Source organism: Gymnogyps californianus, chromosome 3, assembly GCF_018139145.2.
Source record: "Gymnogyps californianus isolate 813 chromosome 3, ASM1813914v2, whole genome shotgun sequence".
Taxonomy (NCBI): Eukaryota; Metazoa; Chordata; class Aves; order Accipitriformes; family Cathartidae; genus Gymnogyps; species Gymnogyps californianus.
The window spans coordinates 24,059,755-24,083,410 of NC_059473.1; the positions used below are offsets into that span (position 1 = coordinate 24,059,755).

At 40.7% G+C, this 23,656-nt stretch overlaps 1 protein-coding gene across 2 annotated transcripts in view; it reads right to left on the bottom strand.

The window, feature by feature from the left end:
- Nucleotides 1-20,409, bottom strand: part of KCTD3 (potassium channel tetramerization domain containing 3) — a 28,291-nt gene extending 7,882 nt beyond the window's left edge. Inside the window, exons 1-10 of one of the 2 annotated variants that reach the window (XM_050893530.1) lie at nt 20,336-20,409; nt 15,847-15,900; nt 14,354-14,399; nt 13,422-13,495; nt 12,901-12,959; nt 12,639-12,719; nt 11,783-11,923; nt 10,361-10,451; nt 7,550-7,740; nt 3,522-3,637 (exon numbers count right to left, since the gene is read on the bottom strand). In XM_050893530.1, the coding sequence (XP_050749487.1) occupies nt 3,522-3,637; nt 7,550-7,740; nt 10,361-10,451; nt 11,783-11,923; nt 12,639-12,719; nt 12,901-12,959; nt 13,422-13,495; nt 14,354-14,399; nt 15,847-15,900; nt 20,336-20,409 (927 nt within the window). The remainder of the gene's footprint in view (nt 1-3,521; nt 3,638-7,549; nt 7,741-10,360; nt 10,452-11,782; nt 11,924-12,638; nt 12,720-12,900; nt 12,960-13,421; nt 13,496-14,353; nt 14,400-15,846; nt 15,901-20,335) is intronic. The other variant, XM_050893531.1, reaches the window with a different exon arrangement.
- Nucleotides 20,410-23,656: the final 3,247 nt, after the last annotated feature.

The following is a 23,656-nucleotide window of genomic DNA, read 5'->3' on the forward strand; positions in this document are numbered from 1 at the left end:
AAAGGAACTAGATGTTACCTCTCTAAGCCTTCCTTTACCCCAGTTATTGTGCCCTTCTGCCAGCCTCTATGGAGATCTCAGCCTCTGGCAGATGTATGATGAGGGGAAGAAAATTCCTGTCCCATTACAATTTCCCACTTCCAGTACACATCTACACCAAGTGAACTGGAAGGCAGCCCTGTCATATTTTACCTACTGGTCTACAACTTCAGGTGAGGGATTAAGAATGCCGTCTCTTTGCCCTCTAGGATCAAAAGGAATGCTTATCCCTTCAAGTAGGACAGAGATCTCAAGCAAAGAAAAAGTTTAGCTTATCCTAGGTATGATCCCCTACCTCAAGCAGTTCTTTTTTGCTTCAGCCCTGAGGAAGAAAAAGCCAAAAGCCATTTTATCCAGAGCACTCAAACATGCACAAAGTCATAGCCTTTCTCCTGTAGTCCATATGTTTCAGTCAGTCCGCTTAATGGACACTGAATACTAATTCATGGAAATTTCAGCTTAAGTTCTCATTTCTCTCTGACCAGCAGCATCCTTCCGATTGCTTCAGAGACTTGCAAAATCATTTACAAAATACCTACAACAAATCTGTTGGATAAAAGCAAAACAAACCAACCAAAGAAACTTCCCCACACCCCAAAGAGTTAGCAGTCTAAACCAGTACCCATTCCTAACGTAAGGATAGTCTGTAAGCCCCTAAAACATATTCTAAGCCTATCACTTAGCCCTACAGAGAAGGCTGCAAGATGAATATAGCTTCTGCATATTTTCCCAGGGCGGGGTGGGGAAGAGGCACTTTCCCTCCTTTCTTTGTTTAAAGAACTACACCGCTCTCACTTATGTTCACCCATAATTCAGCACAGACCCAATGCTAAAAATAAATTGTTCTTGGAAAGCACTTGGATTTTCCCTGTATAACTGATGACTGAATGACCTGGAGAAGGATCCTTTCCAATTACTGAAAAGAATTGCTATTCTTGATCTCAATGCTTTCACATAGTACTTTTTCAGATACAGCTGTTTAAGTACCCTACCCTCCCCACAGTCAAAACTCATACTACACCTAATTAAATAAGGCATCTAACGATCTGGGCCACAGAACTTGGTTTCAAAAGATTTATCTTTTTCCAGACTACTTTAAAGAAGCAGTACAAGAGCAGAAAGGCAAGAAACTAAAGAGTCTCAGCATCTAAGAGTCTATTGATCAAGGTGCAGTGTGCTCTCTGGATCTGTGGCTCAAAGGTATATACAGCTCGCCCATCTGCAAAAAGTTTACAAAACTAATGAAGGTAGAGGCAACCCATCAACAGATGTACCACTTTACTCATCACCTTGCAGAAGACATACCAACTGCAAGGAGAGGTCTGAGCAAGAGGATCCACAATGCTGCCGACAGTAGGGATTGACTGACTGGGTCAGAGAGATCATACAAAACAAGGAGAGTCCTTTCTTCTGCAGCAGATATAGGAACACCTGAGGTGATTCAGCAGGTGCACCTGCCAAGATATGCACTTTCATTAGGAAACAGAGCAACACTATAGAACAGTCACTGGTAAAACATGGCCAGTGAGAATCCTCACTTCGCAGACTAAGTTTTTCTGCCATCTCTTATTTTATAACACTAAATATTCTGCTTCCTTTAAGCTCTCCTATGCTAAGAATTTCATCACTGATGTATCTAGCACCCACAACCTCCTCTCCTCGTTGCATGCAACTGAAACATTGCCAGAGGAATAAGTACTAGGGAAACTACCTCAGCTAGTCTGCTCACATCTCCAAGATGGGAAGAAGATGCGAGGACCAATTAGAGGCAGAGGTCAGAGTTACATCTACAGGGTGTAATACATCAAATACAAAAATCACAGTGTAAGGAAGGATAGCTTTGCACAAACTAAGCCTCCTTAAAGTAGAACTCAGAAAGGCTTCAGGAAAGAAAGCCTGAAAGGAAACAAAGTTCTTGGTCTGAAATAGGGCATTGGCACATTCTGTTCCTCAAAACCTCTCTCACTGCAGCAAGTATGATTACATCCTAAGTCCAGAGCTATGGGCAACTCATGGAAAGCAGTTACACAAATATGTATTCTCACGAGGAATTTGAAGATCAGAGGTACAACCCTGCCACTTAAGTCTTTACGGGGTTCTTCAAGAAGAATGTGTTCTAAAGAGAGATGAAGATCTATAGGAAGATGGGTTTTTTTCTCTCCTTAGTAACAGAAGAGCCTGAGGTACAGAAAGCACCTTGAAACTGGTTGGGGGGTGGTGGTGGTGGTGGTGTTTGTTTTGGGTTTTGTTTTTTGTTTGTTGTTTTGATTTTGTGGTTTTTGTTTTGGTTTTTCAAAGGGAGCTATTCTCATCCTCTAGGAAAAAAAATAAAATTAGAAAGACAAAAAACTTGTTTTTAGGACATCCTGGCATATAAGCCCCTCTTAAAGATTTTCTAATCTTCTAATCTTCTAACCTTTCACCAAAGGAAGAGTCAGTCAAACTGAGGAACTATTAATGTGATCAGAAAGATTTCTGTGGCTCCCCCTGGAAACAAAGAAGATGAATGGGACATCGCTTTTTATTCCTTATGACTTGCTCCTTTAGAAAATATTGTCAAATGCCAGCTTGTCACATAGCATTAAGTTGTCTCTTAACAGAAGATTTTGCAAGGCATCAGAGCTTTAAATAATGTTTTGTTTAATTCAAGACCATACTAACACGTCTGTCTCTGCTGCAGAAGCAGTGCTATCCCATGCTTATTATCTGTGCTATTTGTTAGCAGTACTGTCACTTAAGGGTTGAATCAGAACTTAGTCAGCAGTCAGCAGCCTCAGGTCAGTTCTGCCTCTTGAGATTTGCAAGGCAATTTTGTGATTTTTATTGCATCCAGGTTTTGTGCCACAAAGACATACATCTGGCTGTGTTACAAGCCTTGTTATTCACATGAATGCTCAACTGTTTTCTCAGACTCATACAGACTCCAAGGATCTCTCTATTTAATATGCATTCTGACAACAGGAATAAAGTCAGCGCAGCCAGAAGCATCCACATGCAAGACAGACATCTTTAAAGCACCATGTATATTTCTGCTGAAGAGCAGCCTCCCATTGTAAAAAACTTTCAAGATCCCCAGATATCAGACTGCCTTCTTAACTTGTTTTCTTCTTCTTTCAGATGATGCAATCCGTCACGCATTCCCCACAATTTTTATTTCCTATGATCCTAGTGAATTTTTACAAAGTTAGTAATCCACAAGGAAGTTTAAACATACACGCTTGACATTTATTACTCCAAACCACACCACAACCTTTTATATTTGAAAGCCTGAAAAGCATGCCTGGTAGTACTACCAAACAATTCAACATTCTGCTCACAGGCACAATAGTCAGATATTAAGGTGGCAAACTCCGTAACACAAGTCAGGGCTCAGAACCCTGGGACAAGCATTTCACACATGCTTTTAGATTACTTTATTCTCTTTTTACTAGAAAGACAGACCAGCTTATTAAAAGTGATGTGGAAAATTGAATTGAACACACCTGCCAATGCTGAGTCACAGCGTTCCACACTCCTACTTTCCCTGTATGGCTTGTAGCCACCAACTGGTTGCCAATGAAGAAGAGAGCGTCTACAGGGACTCCAAGACTGAACACTCCTACAAAAAATGAAGAGTCTATGAAGCTCATCTAAAATAAAGAGAAAAAAACAGTAACAATGGAATCGCTCCACTATTATCATATGTCACATTTACTACAGTAGCAAGTAAAGAATAGCAAAACTGGGTTTGCAGTGTGCTAGGTGAGGTACCATTCAAGCAGCAAACTGGGTTCCATTAAATTAAATGGCGGCATGATGTCTTCTCTGCTGATGCAATCATTATTTGGGAAGGAGAAAGGAGGCAAGAGAAGGAAGAAGAGCGCATGCGAAATATGCATTCCTTATTTTTCTACAGCCATCAAGTTCTCAAATGGCTTTATACATCCTAAGGCATTTAAAAAAATAAATAAAAATCCTATTCCAGCAAGCAGGATTTTTTTTTTGGTTTTGTGTTTTTTTTTTAATTTGTGACTATTAAGTGTCATTTAAGAAGGAGCAATTTCATGGTTTTTGCTAGACAAATTTATGCCATACTAGTTTGCAATTACTTTTTAAAGTATTACAAGTTCTCACTGCTTTTTTTTTTTTTTTTGAAGTCTAATCAAATAGACGTAGTCTGAAAACATATTTTAGAAACTAAATATGGCTATAAGGCTTCATCCTTATTCTTGGGAAAAGACTTAACAACCCCAATGTGACACTACTTGAATACATTCAAATTTCTCTTCTAGCAGAAATACTCGAACCTGGAAAAGTAACCAGCCTGCAAAAGCCTATTTCTTTCTTTCTCTTTTCATCTCCAGATCTTTAAGTTTGGTTACAGTCCACAAGTAGAGAGTACAGGCTATTAAAAATTGAAACTATATAGGGAACCACTTTCACCAATCATAACATACTATTCAAAATCTGGAAGATAAGACTTACCAGCAAATGCTGGCCTTCCAAATAAAGCAAATGTGGCATCAAGAACATTTCACTTAATAAAAATCAAAACACTGCAGAACATGACAGACATTGATGACTATGGTTATAGTAGACCTTAACATCTGAGCTTTTCCCAAAATCTGTCCCCTCTTTAGAGCTTCCCAGTCTCATCATAGATCCAATATGAATATTTTTAATTGAACGGCAAGCTTGGATAGCATACTACATTTTGTACTATTTATTGTACCATGTACTTAAAAGTTACAGCAAACTAAAAAGGTCTGAGATCATTTCCAAGTTTGCCAGCGATGAAGTCCAGCAAACTGGCCCTGTAAGTAATTCAGTTTGTAAGTAATTCCAGGCTAAGTTTTACTGCCTGGTAAGTACAAAAGTCATTATTACTGGGGATACATTACACTACCAAGTGTCAAGCTTCACTCACAAGTTTCTCATTCCATACTGCTTACTCTACATATTTATATTACTCCTCACTAATATAATTTAAGTGCACCAGACAGATGTCTTCAAAGCAAGAGTACCCAACAGCTGGAAAACTTCCCAACATCGTTGTGGACAAATTCAAATGAACGGAGTGCCATTCCCAACCAAGATGCAGCCCTCTGTTACACCCCAAGAAGGAACCTCTGAAAGCTCAACATATAGTTATGTTTTAATTAGGATGCTAAACTCTTTTCCAGGGCACAGTACAATCATCTGATGCAGATAAGATTCAGCAGCACAGGGCACATGAAAAAGGCAATAATAAAAAAATCCACAGAAACAACTAGAATTGATTACTTCAGAGAAGGATGAGGTTCAAGGAAATCAAGGAAGACAGCTTGAATGGTCTGGAGGAATTTGAAGTGTCAGTCCTGCTTAGGCTCAACAATCTTGAGACCCATCCACAGGGGAGACAATGCTATACGTAATGACAGGCTCTTGTCTTAAGGGTCCCTCTCAGTAAAATACTGCTTACAGCAGCAATCCAGCAGCAGTGTCTTATGTAAGTAATATTGAAAGGAAAGAGAGTGCTCTGGGAGAGCTCCATCACAAAGATGCCAGCCCACACAATTTTCTGAGGATGGTGTCGCCAGGCTCCAACGACTGTTTGGAACAAGTAGTTTCTTTCACAAGACGATAGCAATGTACTATATCTCTAACACAAAGCAAAATTGCAAGCATTTGCCACTACAAGGAAACAAGACAGCTATATTCAAGTTATTACTATTAAACACAAGCATTTTTAGTTTTTTTAAATCAAGAAGCATGACCTATTATCCAAAAGAGGAACAGTACATTTTGGTCAATGTTAGTTGGACTAAAGATTCAATCCTGTAGGCACTCTCTCTGCTCTCCCCCGCCCCAAGTAGCATTTCCTTTGTTTCACAAAGTCACTCCAATGCAATACAGCCTGTTTAGCAGAAGTGCTTCCTTCAGTTTTGTTGCCATGTTCAGTCGCAGTCTGAGTTATCACAACCTTATGATATTGGCATATTTTAGAGCTTTTATTTGAAGTAAAAGTCCACTTATGGTTTTTGTGTCTCTTTGCACTTGGTTTCCAAAAATCTGAGATGTTGCTTCATGTATCTTATCGCAAATCCCAAGGTAACACAAGCAGCTAGGTCAAACCAGAAAATGCAGGAGGAATGTAATAGCATGGTGCTTAAAGCAATGCCTATTACAGGAGTACAGCTGTCACACTAACTCTTCCCTGCCTTTAAGATTTGGTCAAGGGGAGCATAACAGAAGAAAAGGCTTCTCAAGTGCAATATTTAATACCTCTTTAATAGAGGTATTTCATAATCAACTGTTAGACATACTTTTTTTTTTTTTTTAAATACAATGGAACCTCCTTTTCTGTTTTACTGACCATGATTATATACAAGCACTCTATGAGTCACAAGTAAGAGAGCAGTATACAGCTGCATTATCTCATGCAAGACCTTTGACTTTCCCCATCTTCAAATCTGACTTGGTGTTTCCACTTATTCAAGCATGAAAAAAAGCAACAGCCGTTAACATAGCTAGAAATTGCTTGAGCATCTTTCAAGGAAGCTCTTCCTTTAAAGGCACATGGATCAAAACTTGAATTTGGTCATTTTGACTTCAATTAATGACCACATTAATTCTCTTGACTTCAACTATGGAGATACATCTAATAACAAATTAACTCAGCATTAAGTTTCAGAGAAAAGTGTCCACATAAGGAGATTGCTGTCATACTTTGTTAGCAGTATCCACTGCCAGAGGAAAGACACATTACTGGAATAATAGTGGTTATTCGAACACTAGAGATTAAGCTAGAGGAAGTTCCTAGTACCGTTCCCTTCACTGCCTCCCAAATTCGCCCTGTATTTGAACAGCAGGGAGTCAGACAAGCCATCAGATCAGCACCAAGGAATATTTACTTCTGAAAATGTCTTCTTGCTGTTTCTAAAGCCTCCCTAGTTGCGTGTCCCTCAGTGCCAAGGTGTACAAGCAGTAATTCATGGATGCTTAGGGCAGTAGAGTGTGCTTTTTCCCCACCTAGACACCCAAGTTATAAAAAGAAGACATTTTCATCTTCCACATTCCATTTATGAACTACATTTGACAGAGAACTGAAATCTTTTCATCATCTCCATGTAAAAATACGGTTTTAATAAGACAAAGGAAAGAAAAGAGCAGAATCTCTCAGTATCTGTAGCTTTCCATCTCAGACACTTAGTTCCTTTGTGCTATGGCCTAGATTCAAATGCAAGTCCAGGGAAAAGTTTAACTCTCAATTTGCATCTTTGCACAAAAACTCAAACTGAACAGTAAGTATAGTTAGTATCTGTTCAGTAAACAGACTACTTTTTTATTCTCCATCTTTTTGATTTTGAGAAAGGATGACCGAGAAGAAAGTTAATATGCTCTAATAGGTTGCGGTACTACAGCTTGTTTTGTCACTTTGTGAAAGTGAATACTGCGCACTACAGATCATACATACCTCAAAATAAGGTCACAGACTTCTTTCTGGTTAAACACACACAAAAAAAGAAAAAACCCAGACAATTATAGTTACCAATTTCACTGCCACTACCACCATCTTGAATGCTCCACAAGATTATGCTACTCTCCGAGGCAACTGCAACCATCTTATCCTTGTCTCCATGAGGTCCTCCAACCACCTTAGCATTGAGAGCCACTCGCTCAATTGTCCAGTCCAGATAGGGACTCGTGAACACCTGCTGCCACCCAGACGACTCTTTGATTCTGGAAGGGCAAAGGAGGTAACAGAAGCAGAGGTTAGAGATTCAGAAACAGACAACTCAGTCTAAGCCTGAACCAATGTGGATGATCCAGTCTTACAGGCTAAGCCACAAAACTTCAAATTCCAGTTAAGCACCATAGACTACAAAAACTGCATTTTTTTTCCTTGAAGTCTGATACTGCATATTATTTCAGTGCTTTGCAGCTACTAGAGCGCTGTCCTGGGCTTCTTCCTCCTATAAGCACATCTGATATAGAAGTTACAAGACCAAGCCAAAAGCTTGGGTTAGACAAATGCTAGAGAATGACGTTCAGCTAAGAGTTTAGAAGAAATCTCTATTAATTTCCAGAGGCAAGGTATCTTCTATATCATGTAAGACACCCAAGCATGCTCTAGCATAAAGCTGTGCTATCTAGTTGCATTTTCTGTCTATGGTATACTGTAAACAGATAATACTGAATCGAGTAGAAGCTTCACTTTTAGAGAATCATTTGCCTGTGCAATTTTAAAGACTTACATGATTCCAGAAAAGCACAATTTATCTGATTTAATTTCAGGCAATGATTTAGATACTTTGCAACTGAGCTAAAGCACACTAAATCTCAGCAGTCAAATTACATAAAAATTAACATGGAAAGCAGAAACATATCTAGTATCTTTTGCCATTGTTGCTATTCTTTCACTTCAGCATTGCATACTGCCTGGAGCTGAAGCATCACAGATCACTGTGCTCTACCCATACAGCATGCAGAAGTTGCAGTGAAGTGACTTAAGAGCAGGACTGCAATAGCCATAAGCCTTTGAATGCAACCAAGACATTCTCACAAGCTTTATTTTCAAATTTTAAAAACTTCTGTTGTACCTCAAAGGAAAAAAAAATACTATCTTTAGGATGCATTGTGCTTTGCTGTAGCTTTTTACTAAAATAATTATCTTAAGTAGAGCAGCCTAAAAGAAAGTCACAAAACTAAATATCTGAATATATTTCATTTCTTACTGCATGGGACTCACTGTCCAGTCCACTACAAATTACCACTTACTTTGAGAAGTGATTCTGGCTAAAATTCAGATGTTGCTCTTACATTAAAATAATACTGACAAGAATCTTAAAAATCACATCATTTTGACTGCACCATAGTAACACCATATAAGCAAGCTATATTTAAATTTGTGGGTAGAGGGAAGTAGTTTTAAGTGTATGCTGTCTCCTCAAACACTAGATATTCAAAAAAGTCTAGGCAAATTCACCTGCCAAGCCATAAAAAACAGACAGGTACTAAGATACAGCAGAGAGGAGAAAAAACTGTTACCAAAAGCTGTATAAGAACAGAATGGAGGAGGAAAAATTCCACCATTGTATCCCCAGAATTCCTTCACGTTCCAGAAGAGAAAAAATATTCGAAACAAGACAAGACTGCTACCTTGAGTCACTATGAAGAAAAGCAGCACTTTAAATTGGCATGTTGACCTGCGCCATCTGTCAGCAACCATTCAAGTCTGACATGCTTCATCAAAAGCATCACTAATGACTTAAGTTCAATGGTAACAAGTCTCATTAAGTAGATTACCAAGCAGGAAAGAGGCAGAATCTTTCACTTAAAGTGAGCTAGCATCCAAGGAAAACAGTCAGAGATAGATAAAATCCTAAGGAGGGGACAATTAGCACAAAGACAATTGCAAATCATTGCCTTTTTCTCCAGTCAGACCATATTAAGCATAATTGAAAACAAGAACATTAAGTAGAGCAAGAGAAGCCACATTTAGTACAAATTAAAGCAAAACAAATTGCAGTGGTGAATACAAAAGACAAGTTAGATGCGATTTAAGTTACAAAGTTTAAGCAAGTAAATTAGTATTCTATATAGCGAAAAAGGCAGCAAACTATGGCTTCAGCTTGGCAGTAACCAGAAAGAAGCTATTCACATTACACTCTTTTTTTCTCCCTTCTGTTTCTGAACCACACTACGACACCAGCATTAGATTGTTTTTGGCAACAGCTTGTGTTAAAACATTACTTTCCATTGAAAAGACAGCCACCAATTAAATCAAGACTACCAGATGCGAACTAAAAACAGCTTCTGTAATATGAAAGTGTTACTTATCTTCATTGGATCTTAAAAAATAGCCAGTTTGTTTACTAGACATTTAAAGACACTTCTCAGCCATCCAGGTGAAATCGCAAGTGCTTAACAGTTCTGCTAAGCCAAAAAACCTGAAGTTTAAGACAAGGTACATCACTTACGTAGCAAAAATCCATTAACTGTTTCAAGTTCTTTGATGGTCTAACCTCACAGACTGTCTTCAAGCCCATATAGTAGGAAGAACTTTTTAAATGAATCTTTCATTTAAAAACCTTCTTTAAAACAGGCTTTTGAAGCAGTTAAATTGGAGTCCATTACTTTTGCAACGGCATCAAGAATTGACATCAAAGCAGCAAAATCTGAGTTCCTATCAAGCAGTTTATTTGCATGAACAAAAGCAGCAACTCATATTTATAGGAGCAGACTGAATACATGTGATCTACTGTCATTTCAGAGTAAAGCAAACTTTTTGCTTTGCTCATAGCAAATTATCGTATTTTTTTTTAGATTCCTGTAACCTGACAAGCAACTATATTCATACCTGTAGCAAACAGCAAAATGGGCATAGGCAGCTACTATCCAGTTGTGGTGGCCAGCTACTATTAGGACTTTCCGTGGGTCCACAGGAAATCCTAAAAACAACAAAGCTGAAGTCAGTCAAGTGATGGGTATTAGAAGATGAGGAGAGACATCTATAACAAGATAGAGCTCTCTGCTGGGATATGCAACAGAAACTTCGATAATGAAGTTTCTCAAGAAACATTTTCAGCTAGATTCTAGTTAGCAATACTACTCCTCACAGTCCTTACAACTATTACAGCTCTTACATGGAAGGAAGACATTGCATCTCAGTCACTACAATGCAAAGTGTTCATAAGGAGAAAGAGGCAAGTACATGCCTCAGTTTTAAAGCCTGCCAAATTGGTAAAAATTTGAGGATTGTTATCAAATAAGAAACAATGCTCTCTCTCGTAAAATTTCTTTCCAAATGGTTGGTGCAACCCTGTATTATTGTTCCAGACTGTTAAACTGAAATTTCCAGTATCTCAGAATACCTATAGCTCCTCCATTTATTATCTAGTGGGAGCATGCTTGTTTCTGATCTATAACTAAATTAGGTTTAGCAGAAGTGTTGGATGGCACTAGAAATCAGTGGTTATGGTACCTCCCCAAGTTAGCTCTCAGCCTTGATATGCTAAAGAACTAATGCCTGAAAACTGCATCTTCTTTTTGCAGTCTAATGCCTGACTAATGCCTGAATCTGCATCATTTTCCCCAAGACTGCCCTCTTCCAAACCTGCAGCAACTCACAAAGAAGAATCAGCAATTCATATCCAAGGCTTATTTTTATATTACCTGGATATAGACTCACCTTTTAACATACTCTAGATTTTCCTAACACTGCTACAATTTACACGATTATAGCAGAAATATGACACTTCTAACAGCATCATTTTGCTTGCAAAGTCAAAAGCTGGAAAATGACTGAATTCAAGCCTATCTTATTTACAGTTTTTATATATTTTATATGGGAAGTACTCTATACAGTCAAACAACTGAAGACTACCTTTACTCTAAAGACTTGACTCTTGCAGGGCAAGAGAGGCACCAGGAGCAAGAAAGAGGTGCAAGAGCAGGAAGGGGGTCCTGAACAAAGACCAAATTGACACTGATCTGTCTGGTTTTTATCATGGCTTTAGTACAGTGTAAGGCATTTGTCTAAGGGGCCATACTAAGACTGCATGAAGAACTTTGATTTTCCTTTCTTTCAGCCTCATGTCTTGATTGTGCAGCAGTGAGCCTTAAATACTGTATAGGGAGTAGTGTTTAAGTAAGTATTCAGCAATTTAAGATCAGGCAAACATAGAATAACAGACTGAAACCAGAAATAGTCACTCATTTTTTATTCCCAGTGACAACCATCTTTGCAATTTGTTTTGGTTTTAAAACTGACATTCCTCACCTAGCCTGACTGTACCTTCCCCAGTACCAGCAAGTGTAGGTTGGACACCACCTCCATGAATCTCACTCTCAGAGGAGTTTTGACCAGTTCTAACATCAGCCGGTGGCCCAGCAGTATTATTTATTTTACGGTTGGGAATGCCTATAAAAGAGAGAGAGAGAGATGTTTTGTCCCACTCTACAAACTTCAGCAATATAACAGATACTCATTCACTTTCAAAATACAGGATTAATACTTGTGCATTTTGATCTAAAGTCTAATTCATCTACTACAAGAATTAGGCAATATTGTAACACTGAAACAGAAAATGCTTTTGCTCTCTACATTGACATTCACAATTTAAGGAACTATCTTCAAAAAACTTGTCAACAATTGGCTAGGTATCCCCTAGACTTCAGGTGAACACGTGAACTGTGTTCGTCTCTACAGTGAAGTAAAAATCTAACAAGTACTCATATTGTTAAGGAAAGCTCATTTGTGGTGATTTGTCATCTAGACATATGGCACCTAAAGTAACTACGTTCAGAAAGAAGAAAGCACTCCATGCTGATAACATTTAACTGAAACATACTTGAAGAACCTGTACTCTTGTCTACTACCAAACACAGCCTGCTTAGTATTAACATGCCACAACCCCCTGCCCAGTACTCTAAATATGCCATTTCATACAGCATACAGATAAAAGCCATGTTTTTGAATCAGAACAATGTTCGATTCAACCACTCATCTTAATCTTTCCATAGGAAAGCCTTCACTGGACAGTTTGAGAGCTAGACTAACTACCTCAGCCAATCACCCCCACAAACAAAAGCAGTAAGTGACTGCAAGCAACATCAGCCCATGAATACAAAAATACCTGGAGGAGGCAGGTAGCCATGAAAAAGGACACTGCCACAAGATGAGCGCTCCAGTTCTTCACATAGTAGCAATCTTCTCACTAAGGAGGAAAACGAGATTGACCACAGCTTTTACCTCCTAGGAAACATCACATTATTTCAAATAACCTTCTGTATCAGTAAGTTTGAAAATCTTCAGGGTCACAACTGCCCAGGTCTTGTAAGTGGGTCATTACTACAGTAATAAATATGAGATGACCTCATATTAAAAAAAAAAGTTACCTAAAGGAGTGATTCCATAGAATTCAGCTTCATGCCTGAGAACATTAATACTCACTCCCCTAGAGAAAGAAAAAAAAAAACAAAAATAACAACAAAACACACAAGGACAAAGTGAGTCAATACCTTGAATATAAATACTTGCATATAACTAGATACTACACAATGTGAATGTCAAGCTACCTAACAGTTTACAGAATTACCACCAAATGCATTCAACATGTTGATGTTTGAGATTTCAAAGTGATCTTAATATTAATTATCTTTCATTAAAATAAGGATACAGAAATACATCGCCAGAAGTGGTTTAAATTACAAGAATCCACTAACAAAACATAATGCTACCATTTCTGCCTTCACCACGCCATACATATACTCTAGACATGGCCCCAGATCCACCAGGGAGCTAAGTCATATACCAGGCACCCAACTAGATGAGTAAAACTGAACAATCCTCATTTGAAAAAGTTTTCTAATGCATCCGATCAAATTAATTTTCACTTGAAATAATTAGAACTTCTTACCGTAAGTCTAACTCCTTTGTGCGAAGAAAATTTAAAATGGGTGCAAATGCTGCTGGATCTCGATCAATAAATATCTGCAAAGAAAAATTGCTGTACTTTAGCATTACTATGGAGCAACCGCCAACTAAAATGCTTGTTTATGCTGAGCATGGGAAAGAGGAGTTGAAGATGAGGCAGTCAGCAGACAAACATAACCCAAAGTTTTTGGACCTCTCCTTTGCTCTCATTATTCTTCTAACATCCACTAATTCCACATTCTTAAAAGACATATATACAAACACTGCTGCAAATAGATGGCACTTAATAAACGTGTTCTTTGAGTTCTGAAGTCTCCACAAAGGTCAATGGGTACTCTCACTTTCTATCATGTGTTCAGAATGCAGTAAACATAATAGGATCTCAAGATAAGTTTAGACTTTTAATTAAGTCAATTACCATTACAACTACCTCTACACTTTTAGCAAAGTACTTGTGTACCTTACTATCACTCAACAACATTGCTGTAACTATAGTTTCCCATTTAAGAATATCATATACACAGACTGAAATGGCCGCTTTGCTATATTTGCCAACAAAAGCTACATTTCCATGTCGGGATTACTCAACTACATATGCAATAGCTATCTAATGAAAATTACACCTCTCTCTGCAATACAGCAATTAACAGTTTTCCTGTTTAAAAAAAGTACAGTTGCTGTCTCTGCATTGTCTGTAAAATGCAGAATGAGCACAAAAATATGCACGTTGTTCCAGTTTCATTTATCGTGGAATGAAGATGAGAAACAAGAAACCCAGAGATGTCACCAATTTTCATGAAAATTTAGTCTGACTCACGCAATGTAACTCCCATTAGCACCCACAGTGAATATTCTTTAGGAAAGACTGAAAGCATAACATTTAATTAATGAGTTATCAGTAGGTTTATTACTCACAGCACCAGTTTCATCCTTCAGCGTTGAAATTCTTCCACTCAGCAAACTGAAACACAGGAAATCTTCATTAGATATCCCTCAGAAATGTACTAACACAGATACAAGATAGCAATTCTCAGTCAGTTTGCTCTCTTTGTGTATTGTCGGTTGCATTTTGGTAAAACAGTGTAGCTGAGCAAAGAAAACTGCCTTGGTAAGGCAGAATGCTGGGAGGGATGAAGTATCTCTCCTGAACAAAGGAGCAGTGCATGCATACCTAAGGAAAGGCTAAGAGCTGCATCAAGAGGACCTTCAGATTCCCAAAGAAAACAGTCGCAAGGCCTAGCCTGAAAGGATGGAAAAGTTTTCCCAGGCACCCAGAGGGCTGCATAGTTTGTTACAATCTAGTAAATCAGTAAAAGCTGCTGAAGTAAAAAGGAAGAGCAAACAATCCATTCTGCAAGGACTTACTGGGCAAGAATGGGGTGGATGAGTTTTTACACAATTTTACTTCAAAGTTTCTCTTCCATCAGCTCAAAGTACTTTTGCTCCAGATCTGTAGAAAACACAATGCCAAAACCTTGTTTTACAGATAAGAAGCAAACTAACTAATGTCAACAGTTCTATTTCAAGATTCCATCCGAGTCTGGATGACAATTACCTCTGAGATTTTCCAGTACTGGATGACTTTCAGAACAACCTCCTTAGATAGTATATTTAGTGTTGAGAGATTGGGGAATAGCATGGGACTTCCTCCTTGTGCCTTTCCTTCCATGCCTCAAAGAAGGTGACATTTCCCTGGCATTCCATTTATCTGAACATTTCAGTAAAACAGGAGCAGGTAATGCTGCCTGTCTATGTCAGCTGCCAGGCTTTTATTGGGAAAGAAGTCTAGAGTACAAAAATTAGATGTAAGAAAGCAAAATTGCCAGCCTTTTGGTTTTCTTTTATGTGTTTAGGATTAACTGGGGTGATGGAGGTACAGCAACTACAGCACAAAATTACTAGGGTACAAACAGTAAGCAGCACAACCTACAGAAGTAGTAATGGTAGGGACATAAGAGTTAGCAGAAGGATGTTCAATAATTCAACAGCTCCTGTACCACAAGTTAAAACCCTCAAAACTTTGACTTAACTCAGGGTACAGCAATAATTCAAAAAACATTAAAGGCAGTGCTACTGTGTACGGACAATAAGATCACAAGTGGTAATACAGTAAGAGTCAGTGGCATCTCCCTTTCCTGCAGATTTGGAGCCTTATTTCCACAACACTCCGTCTAAAAAGTGACAACTCTTCAGCACATATAAGCTGCCATAGCATCATTCAAGACAGAAGATGCCTTTTGGAAAACAGCTTATTTCAAATGAATCTGTCCCATTGCTTGAGATAGGGGAAAAAGCATTAAGGAAAAAAACCCACTATTTACAGCATAAATTAAGAACTGAGAACATACATTTTTTTTTAAATCACTGTTAATTTGTCTTTGTTTAATGTGATGATATATTACAAATACCTGGAAAAAAAGGAGTCTGGAATCCACATCAGTGTTTGTCTTGAAGTGCTGAACCTAGGAAACCAAAGTTACAAGTTTAGAATCAGCTGTAAAATTCGAAGGAAGTCTGCTTTATCAAAATACTTTCACTTGTCCTACAAAGCTGACATCAAAAGGATTTGGGAAGTTTGAGAACATTTAAATGCCTGCACAGAGTCAAAGAGGTTGCAGATTCTTTGCACAGATTGTCCTTAAGCATGAAGCAGGACTGTCCAGAGACCCCAACAGTCATTCTGTGTATGTTTGTAACACACTGTCCCGAACATCCTACATTTTGTGCTTAATATATTTTGTCAACATTAATGCCTACAAAAAAATAAAAAAACATACACACAAAAAAAGCAGCCACTAAAATATAAGTTTATTAACAGTGCACTACATTTGTCATTAACTGCATGTTATGCTTACTTAGGACTCAAAAGGTGCTATATTGTGCACTGCAAAAGACTACAATAAGCTTCAAGTTAATATTTTACAGCAACTTTAATTATTTGCCAGTTTGCTATTTGGGCCCCCTTAGAGGCCCAAGGTCCCACAATACCAGTTACAAGTAAGAAAATATTTACTCTGAATCATAATGATATTACGAAATAATACAAATGATAGTATTATTTATACTGCCAGACAGTATTTTACTAATAAATAACTATGAACTCCTTTATACTTCTTCTGGTTTTGATTTAACATGAAGGAAGACAACCGAACTGGCAGCTTGGACAACCGAACTGGCAGCTTGGACAATGAGTTCATGCTCCACATCAGCTCTCTGACTGTACATATCCTCTTACTAGTACCATGACTAAGAAGCCTTTGGTGACCTCTTAATTAATGGGAATCAAAAAAGGAAATGCAAAAGTAAAATTCCATGACAACTTTCCATATAGTACAGGAATACATTAAAAAATATTTTTGGAATAAAAGTACTTAATCTAGTTTTTACTGCCTGTATTTTCCAGTTTTGGAGAAAAAAAGATGTATACAAAAAGCATTACTTTATACCCCCTAAGAGGCAGAAACACAATGGTTATATGGAACTACCATCCTGCATAAAACGTGGATTGTGTAGTTGCTCACTGCAAGCATAACAATGACAAATCTGTTCTTAACACAAAATCTACAGTATCAGCGTTCTAAGCACAAACATGCACAAAGTTTTTTCTAAAAAAAAGTTTAAAAAATTAAAGAGAATCAAAGCAGTTTGCTATTTAAATGGAAAGTGACTTTTAAGTATATTTGCAGTCTTGCACAGCTTTTATCATCAGTAATACAGATCACCACCCTTCTCTACTTTAAAAATAAGGGATGATTCATTTAACTATATTATAGCATGTGCATAATAGAAAACAATGAGTTGCATGAACTTTAGCCAAGATTAATCCAGACACTTCTTGTAACTATGGGGATAGATGCAGCAGCATCAATTAGCTTGTGAGGACGTCTAAAAGGGCTAAAGACTTTTATTGCCTGCTACTTTAAACACTTTACAACTTTCAGTTATTTTTGTGTTTTTAGAAAAAAAGAGAATAAAAAAACCAGAGGACTTACGGTTTCCCAGAAGGCACGTATAGTTAGAAAGATATGGAAAAAGTACTAGAACCACAGCTAACTGGCATTTTCTACAACACTGAATGATAAATGCTAAATTAATTCTGAAGCAATAAAGAAGTCTGATGTGACCATGAAGATATTCAGGATCTTTGAACAAATGTTTGATGTTTGAGGACTCAATAGTACTATCTTCTCAATACACTACAGCACAATTTCTGACCTGGAGGCATGTTTGCATTTAGGCACATGAGTGACGGTCAACTATTCAGAAGTGTCAAGATTTAAGTTTTGCTGGTGTTTTGACCAGCTCGGTTCCACTCTAGCATTTCTTAAGTCAGCTAAAGAGCTTAGCAGCAAAACATTCAGGACTAGAAGATGTACCAGAAGAACAAGCTGCACAATAAGGAGGACAGGAAAAAGAGCCGTCAACTGATTCCACGTTAGTCTCCTTGCAATTTCATTGCTTTGCATAATCGGTGGGTTTAGACAGCGCAAGGATATTCTGTCTGTGATTTAGCACTATGGTACCGGTTTAGTAAGCAATACTTCATACTAACATATACTTTAGAACTTTTAATACACATACATTAATCTATGTAAACAACAAGAGAGAGTCCTGCTTTCCAGGACGCAGAAAGAAGCTTAGCTACCAACGTTTACGTGTATAAGCGCACCTGCAGCACCATGCAGCTAACATGCAGTGGTCAGACAGACATCGTATGAGGAAAATTAGGCAAACCCAGTGCAATATCCTCAAATACTTTTTTTTAGGTAGGTATCAGCCTACAGCTATTTTAAAGAAAACATAGGCAACTGGAAACAGGCACACTTAAGTGTCAGTTATAAAACAACCATTTTCATAGTCTATTGTGCTTGTACAGTTATCTTATAACCAGAGAGAGATAAAGGGTTAAGAGAATTCACTAAATTTGTTACAGTAATTTCTGTGAAGTTAACTTGCAAGAGGCTTGTGCTCCCACCAAAGGAATCCACAAAAGCTGAGACCAGGAACTGTTGGATCAACACAACAAAGAACCTCTGGCAGTCCCAGGGAGCAGTGGGAACCTCGTGTCAGAACATGGAAAGCTGGGGTCTCTGTACTAGATGCTCCAAAGTATAACTGCTGTCAGAGACAGAGGAGAGTGCTGATTTCCCCTTCTCACCCAACTCTACCAACAAAACTAAGAGTTTCAGGTTTCTAGTAAGGGTAACAGGAACTAATGAAGAGGAGGAAATGTGTATAGTATCCCACGGTCCCCCATTTGCTGTCCAGATCATCCACTCCACTGTCAGCTTTGAGTCACTTGCCTTTGCAAGCTGAAAAACCTAGCCCAGATATATTTTTTTCAAAGAAGATGGGCACTCCAATGGAAGTTGAGCTTGCAAAAGACCAAAACCTCTTACACAGAAGACTGGTACTATTGCACATTGTGTCCCTACTAAAAGGGAAATGTCTATGCACATTTCCTACTCCTTACATCCAAACGATACCTATTGACTAGAATCTAGACCTTCAACTAGAAATTAAATACATACAATTGTTAGTGTGCCTTATTCTTCATACTGCTCTGTGTAGGCAAGCCCTCTGAGGATGTGTATTTCTTCCCTGATTCCTGCCCTGTACATAATTCTCTGTTCTCTGCAGAAGCATTTAATAAGTAAGATCTATTTAAAATTACAAGATTGAAGGATCTTTGTGATTCCACTTGTAACAAAAATGTAAAAGATGAACTGGCCTATAATTTCAGAAAAAGAGTTCACTGAAGAACCTTATTCAGTGTAACACGAAATCTGGTCCAAGCCAACATCAAAGTTATCCTGAAAGCATCATTATAGGTGAGTTTTGCCTGTGCAAGTTACAAGCAGCTCCTCTGGGCTGAACCAGGTTCTTAATGTCTTATTATAACAAAGGAATTCTGCATCAATTTTTATGGCACCCTCCTTTAAGAAAGGCTGCAGCATACATTTCAGTTATAAGAACGAGTCCATCTTCTGGGTAAAGCAAGAAAAGTCTTAAAATAGTAGTAATAGTTCCTACTGCTTATAGCTGGTTTCACATTGTGTGCAGTCAGGAAGCCACATTACTTCAGTTTCTACTAGCTACAGTAATCTGAATGATTTCATGCCTGAGCATTTTGACAGGAACATTTGCACTATTTATTACACAGATTCTGACCACAGCTGTCCCACAATTCTCTATCTCAGCCTGCTAAAATGTCTACATATGCCATCTTCCACACTTCCAGCGTACAGTCAAATACAATACAATTCTTTATTCTGGTTGATAGCAGCAGTATCATATCAGCCTTTTTAATACCGTAGTCTCTGAGGCGGCTAGATAGACTGATTACTAGAAGCCTACAGATCCGACAGTAAAGCAAAGCTCTCCGTCCTCTTCTCCTGAAGAAGCAATACACCCAGAGAGTCCGTAAGACACATTACTGGACTACATATCTAGAAACCTCAGACACTGCATACAGACACCACGCAGGACTGCCAACACTTCCCGCATTAGGTACCCCTGGCTCAGCTCCCCTGCAGTATACTGGGTGAAGCTTTATTCAGCCCCCCCGCCCCGGAGGCAGCACCACGTCCAGGACACGGAGCCCCGGCAGACAGGTCCCATGTGAGTCGGCACCGCCGCCCTCCCGGGGCAGACGGGCTGCCGGGCCAGCCTACCACCCGGCCCGGCCGGGCAGCGCCTTCCTTTGGGTAGACCCCCGGCAGGGGCCGGCCGCACGGAGCGCGGCTCCCCGCGGCCCCCCTCGCTCCGATGCCCTCCGGTATGCGCTGGCCGCCAGCCGCCGCCCCGCGGGACCGCAGCGGCCCGCCGGCAGGGCCCGCGGCCTGTTCCCCTCCGCCCCCCGCCGCCCTCGCGGCGGCCCCCGCACCCTCGGCTCACCTGGTGCCGCCTACGTTGAGCTGGATGATCTCCCCGCTCCCGGCGCCAGCGAAGCCTCCGCCGTTCCCCGCCATCTTCCCCGCCGCCTGCTCCAGCCGCCGCCCGCCGCCGCCGCCGCCACCACCGCCTCCCGCCGCCGCCGCCGGAACCTCGGGGTCGAGGGAGGCAGCGGCGGAGCGAGGCGAAGGCGGCGGCGGCAGCGGGGAAGGAGGAGGCGGGGGATCGGCCAGCGGGCCCGGGCAGACCTCTGCGGCCGCCGGCGGGCAGGGCAAGGCAGGGTCAGCGTCCGCCCAGGCTGCGGTCCCCCGGGCTCCCCGCCGCTCAGGCCCGGCCAGGCCGCGCCGCCTCGCCGGTCCGAGCGGAAAATGCCATGGCAACGCGACAGCACCTGGAGGAGGGGGGCCGGCGCGGGCCAAAACGCCTCGAACCGTTCGCGGAACGGGGCCGGCTGCGAAGAGGCGGGGACGCCCCCCCCGCGGCAGCGGCGGCGGCGGCGGCTGGGGCGGGGGGGAGGAGGAGTAGGTCAACGCCCCTCGGGGGAAGGGACGCGCCCGGAAGGGGCCGGGTGCGCGCGGCGGCTCCCGAGGTGGGGACCCGCCTGCGAGTCGGCGGGGCGGGGCCGGGCCGGGCAGGTGAGCGGGGCGGGGCGGGGCGGGGCGGAGCCGCCGTGACGGACCGTGTCGTCGCCGCCGCCGCTGCCGGCCTGGCCTGCGCCGGTCCGGCCTGTGCGGCGAGGCCGCCGGCGGGAGCCCGCCCGCCCCGGGTGCGGCGTCACGCCTGGAGGAGAAGGAGCCAAGAAGGCGGAATTCTTGTCTGCTGTGGTTTTAAAGGAAGCGGGGAGCCGCCTGTGCCGCCACCAGGCGCCAGCGACCCTGGCATAACATAAAGCCACTGCTAGTGGCCCCCCCCCGGGCCTTGTGTCTCCCTCCGCCCGCAGAGACCCCGAGCAGGGGAGCTCACGCCTGCGGTAAACGCCAGTTCCGTGCAAGAGAGACACAGAAACAGAAAATTCCCTGAAAACTCGACGAGAAGGCAGTGACGGCGCCATGGAGTTTGAAGCCTGGGTTGCAGCCCGCCGTCGTTAATCAAATCCTGCAGCGATGAAAGGGAAAAAATAGTAGACACGACAAATCTGAGCCCGCAGTGCGATTTGAGGAAGGAATCTATCTCAGCAAGTGAAGGGAAATTGAGGAGGAAATAAATGACAGTGCGGTTAGCAGAGGAAGTAATAAAGTTGTGGTTTAAAGTTGTGAGGGTAGGCTTTATGATTAATTCCTACACTCAAACAAGGAGAGGAATAAGCAAATACGAGCCCGATATGTTAGTTTATTTTAAGTTAAATTTGCCTAGAGATTGAAAACCCACTGGGAGGATCCATGCCCTCGTCAAACCTGATGTTTTTCAGTGAGCACACATGGATAGAGTTGAAGCACGCTCAAAAATTGTATTTTGAAAATGCTGTGAGAGTTACGAGACTAGTCTAGGAATGAACTGCTTGAAGTTACCTGGCCACTTCCTCACTTGCATACCTTGGAAATTCAAGTTTTATTCCCCTAGTCATATCGCAGACCAAACTGACCAAACATATGAAGATCACTTTGCCAGGCAGTGAAGTATTTTGGAGAAATGACTTCGCTATTGCAAGGCCCTATCACTATCACAGAGAAACGCACAGCCATGTTAGGCTTCTTGGGCTAATTGGCTAACCGGCACAGTGTATTAACAGGGAACCTACGAATGCTTCTGTAATGTGTTCTGAATATGTTAGTACAGATGCTTCTGCGGTGTGTTTTGCCCTACAGCCTAAGGGGAAGGGAAAATTAAGAAGCAGCCGAATGTGTCACCAAGGCCTAGACCTTCATGCTTTCAGTATGCTTTGTAGTCCGGCTGTAGTTTGGGTTTCTTCTTGGGCTCAAGAAGAGCCCCGCTTTCAGATTTCTGCTGAGTTGTCTTCTCCTTCCCTGGAGTATATAATAGGGAATAAAAAATGTTCAGGTGTGCTGTCAGGCAGAGAAGGAAATTGAACTTCCTCTCCTATGTCCTGGGGGAGTCCTCTAACTATTAAAGTATTGGATAAGAGAGTGGGATGGGTTGTTTCTTTTCTTGTATTTGGAAGGAAGACAGACACTCCCTACTTCAACCCATCAGCTTTCAAAAGAAAAACTTAAGAAGTCAGAGGGGGTTGGAGGCTGTGGATCGTGCTTGGAAACCATACCCTTCAACCTACCACTGTGGAAAGACTCCGTGTAGTAGACTTGCACCTATCCTCAGTGTTTCCTATGGGCCATTTTGAGTGGCTGCTCATTCAGGCAGCTGACTAAAAGATTACTTTTCCGCATGCCTAATTCAATGATGTTTTATAAGGAATCTAATAGCTTAGGTAGTCAAGGACTATAAATTGCACAGTGACTGGCCACGTGTCTTAAAGAAATGGCACTGTAAGCATTGCGCATATATATGCTTCTGTGGCCCAACTTGCTTATGTCACTTTTGAAAAATACATCTTAGGCTCCTAAGTCACATTTGCCTCACGGTGCCTAAATAACATTAATTTTAAGATTCACCTCTTCTTAAATAAAGCATAAACAGCATTGGCATTTGGCATTTGATTCATGGAATTCAATCCGGGAAGAAGTAATGCAAGAAAATCAGCTGTGCATTGATGCATTCTCTGACAGCTGCAGTCCTCAAACACTTCCACTAGATGCCTCTATTGTTTTTAAAGTAAACTTCCAAAATGTAATTCCTGTTTAGCCTAACCGTTTAAGGCATATTCTCGGGACCATTTCTCTTGATGCTGCAATTAAAGTACATGATTTGCAATCACTCAAAAAAAAATCCCAAGCTCATTTCAAAGCACACATCACATCAATGTTATACAATATTAATATACAAAGCAACTTTATGTTGCTAGTTTCTATAGTCTTTTTATTAATTCATCAAAAAAACCTGTCAAAAAAGGGTCACATAGCACTGTGCAAAAAGTAGACATCAGAATTAAACATACATGCTTCTGAGTGATGATTGTACAGTTTGGGAAATAAGGAGGCCCATGCGACAAATTATTGGCTAGGCGGTGGTGCACACTGTAATTTGTAATTTGATCTCTTTAATTGCAATAATTCAAGCTAGGAGTACAAGGAAGGGTTTCTTACCCTCTTTTATCCACTCGGGTATGAGTACAGTTTTCTTGTGGAGCATCCTGTTTTCTGACCAAGCATCTAATTATTCCATTCAAAAGAAGACAAATTCTGCTGTATAAATTGTATTCAGAGACACCTCCCAATGGCATGATTGCCCTTAAGCTACTTAAAATACAAG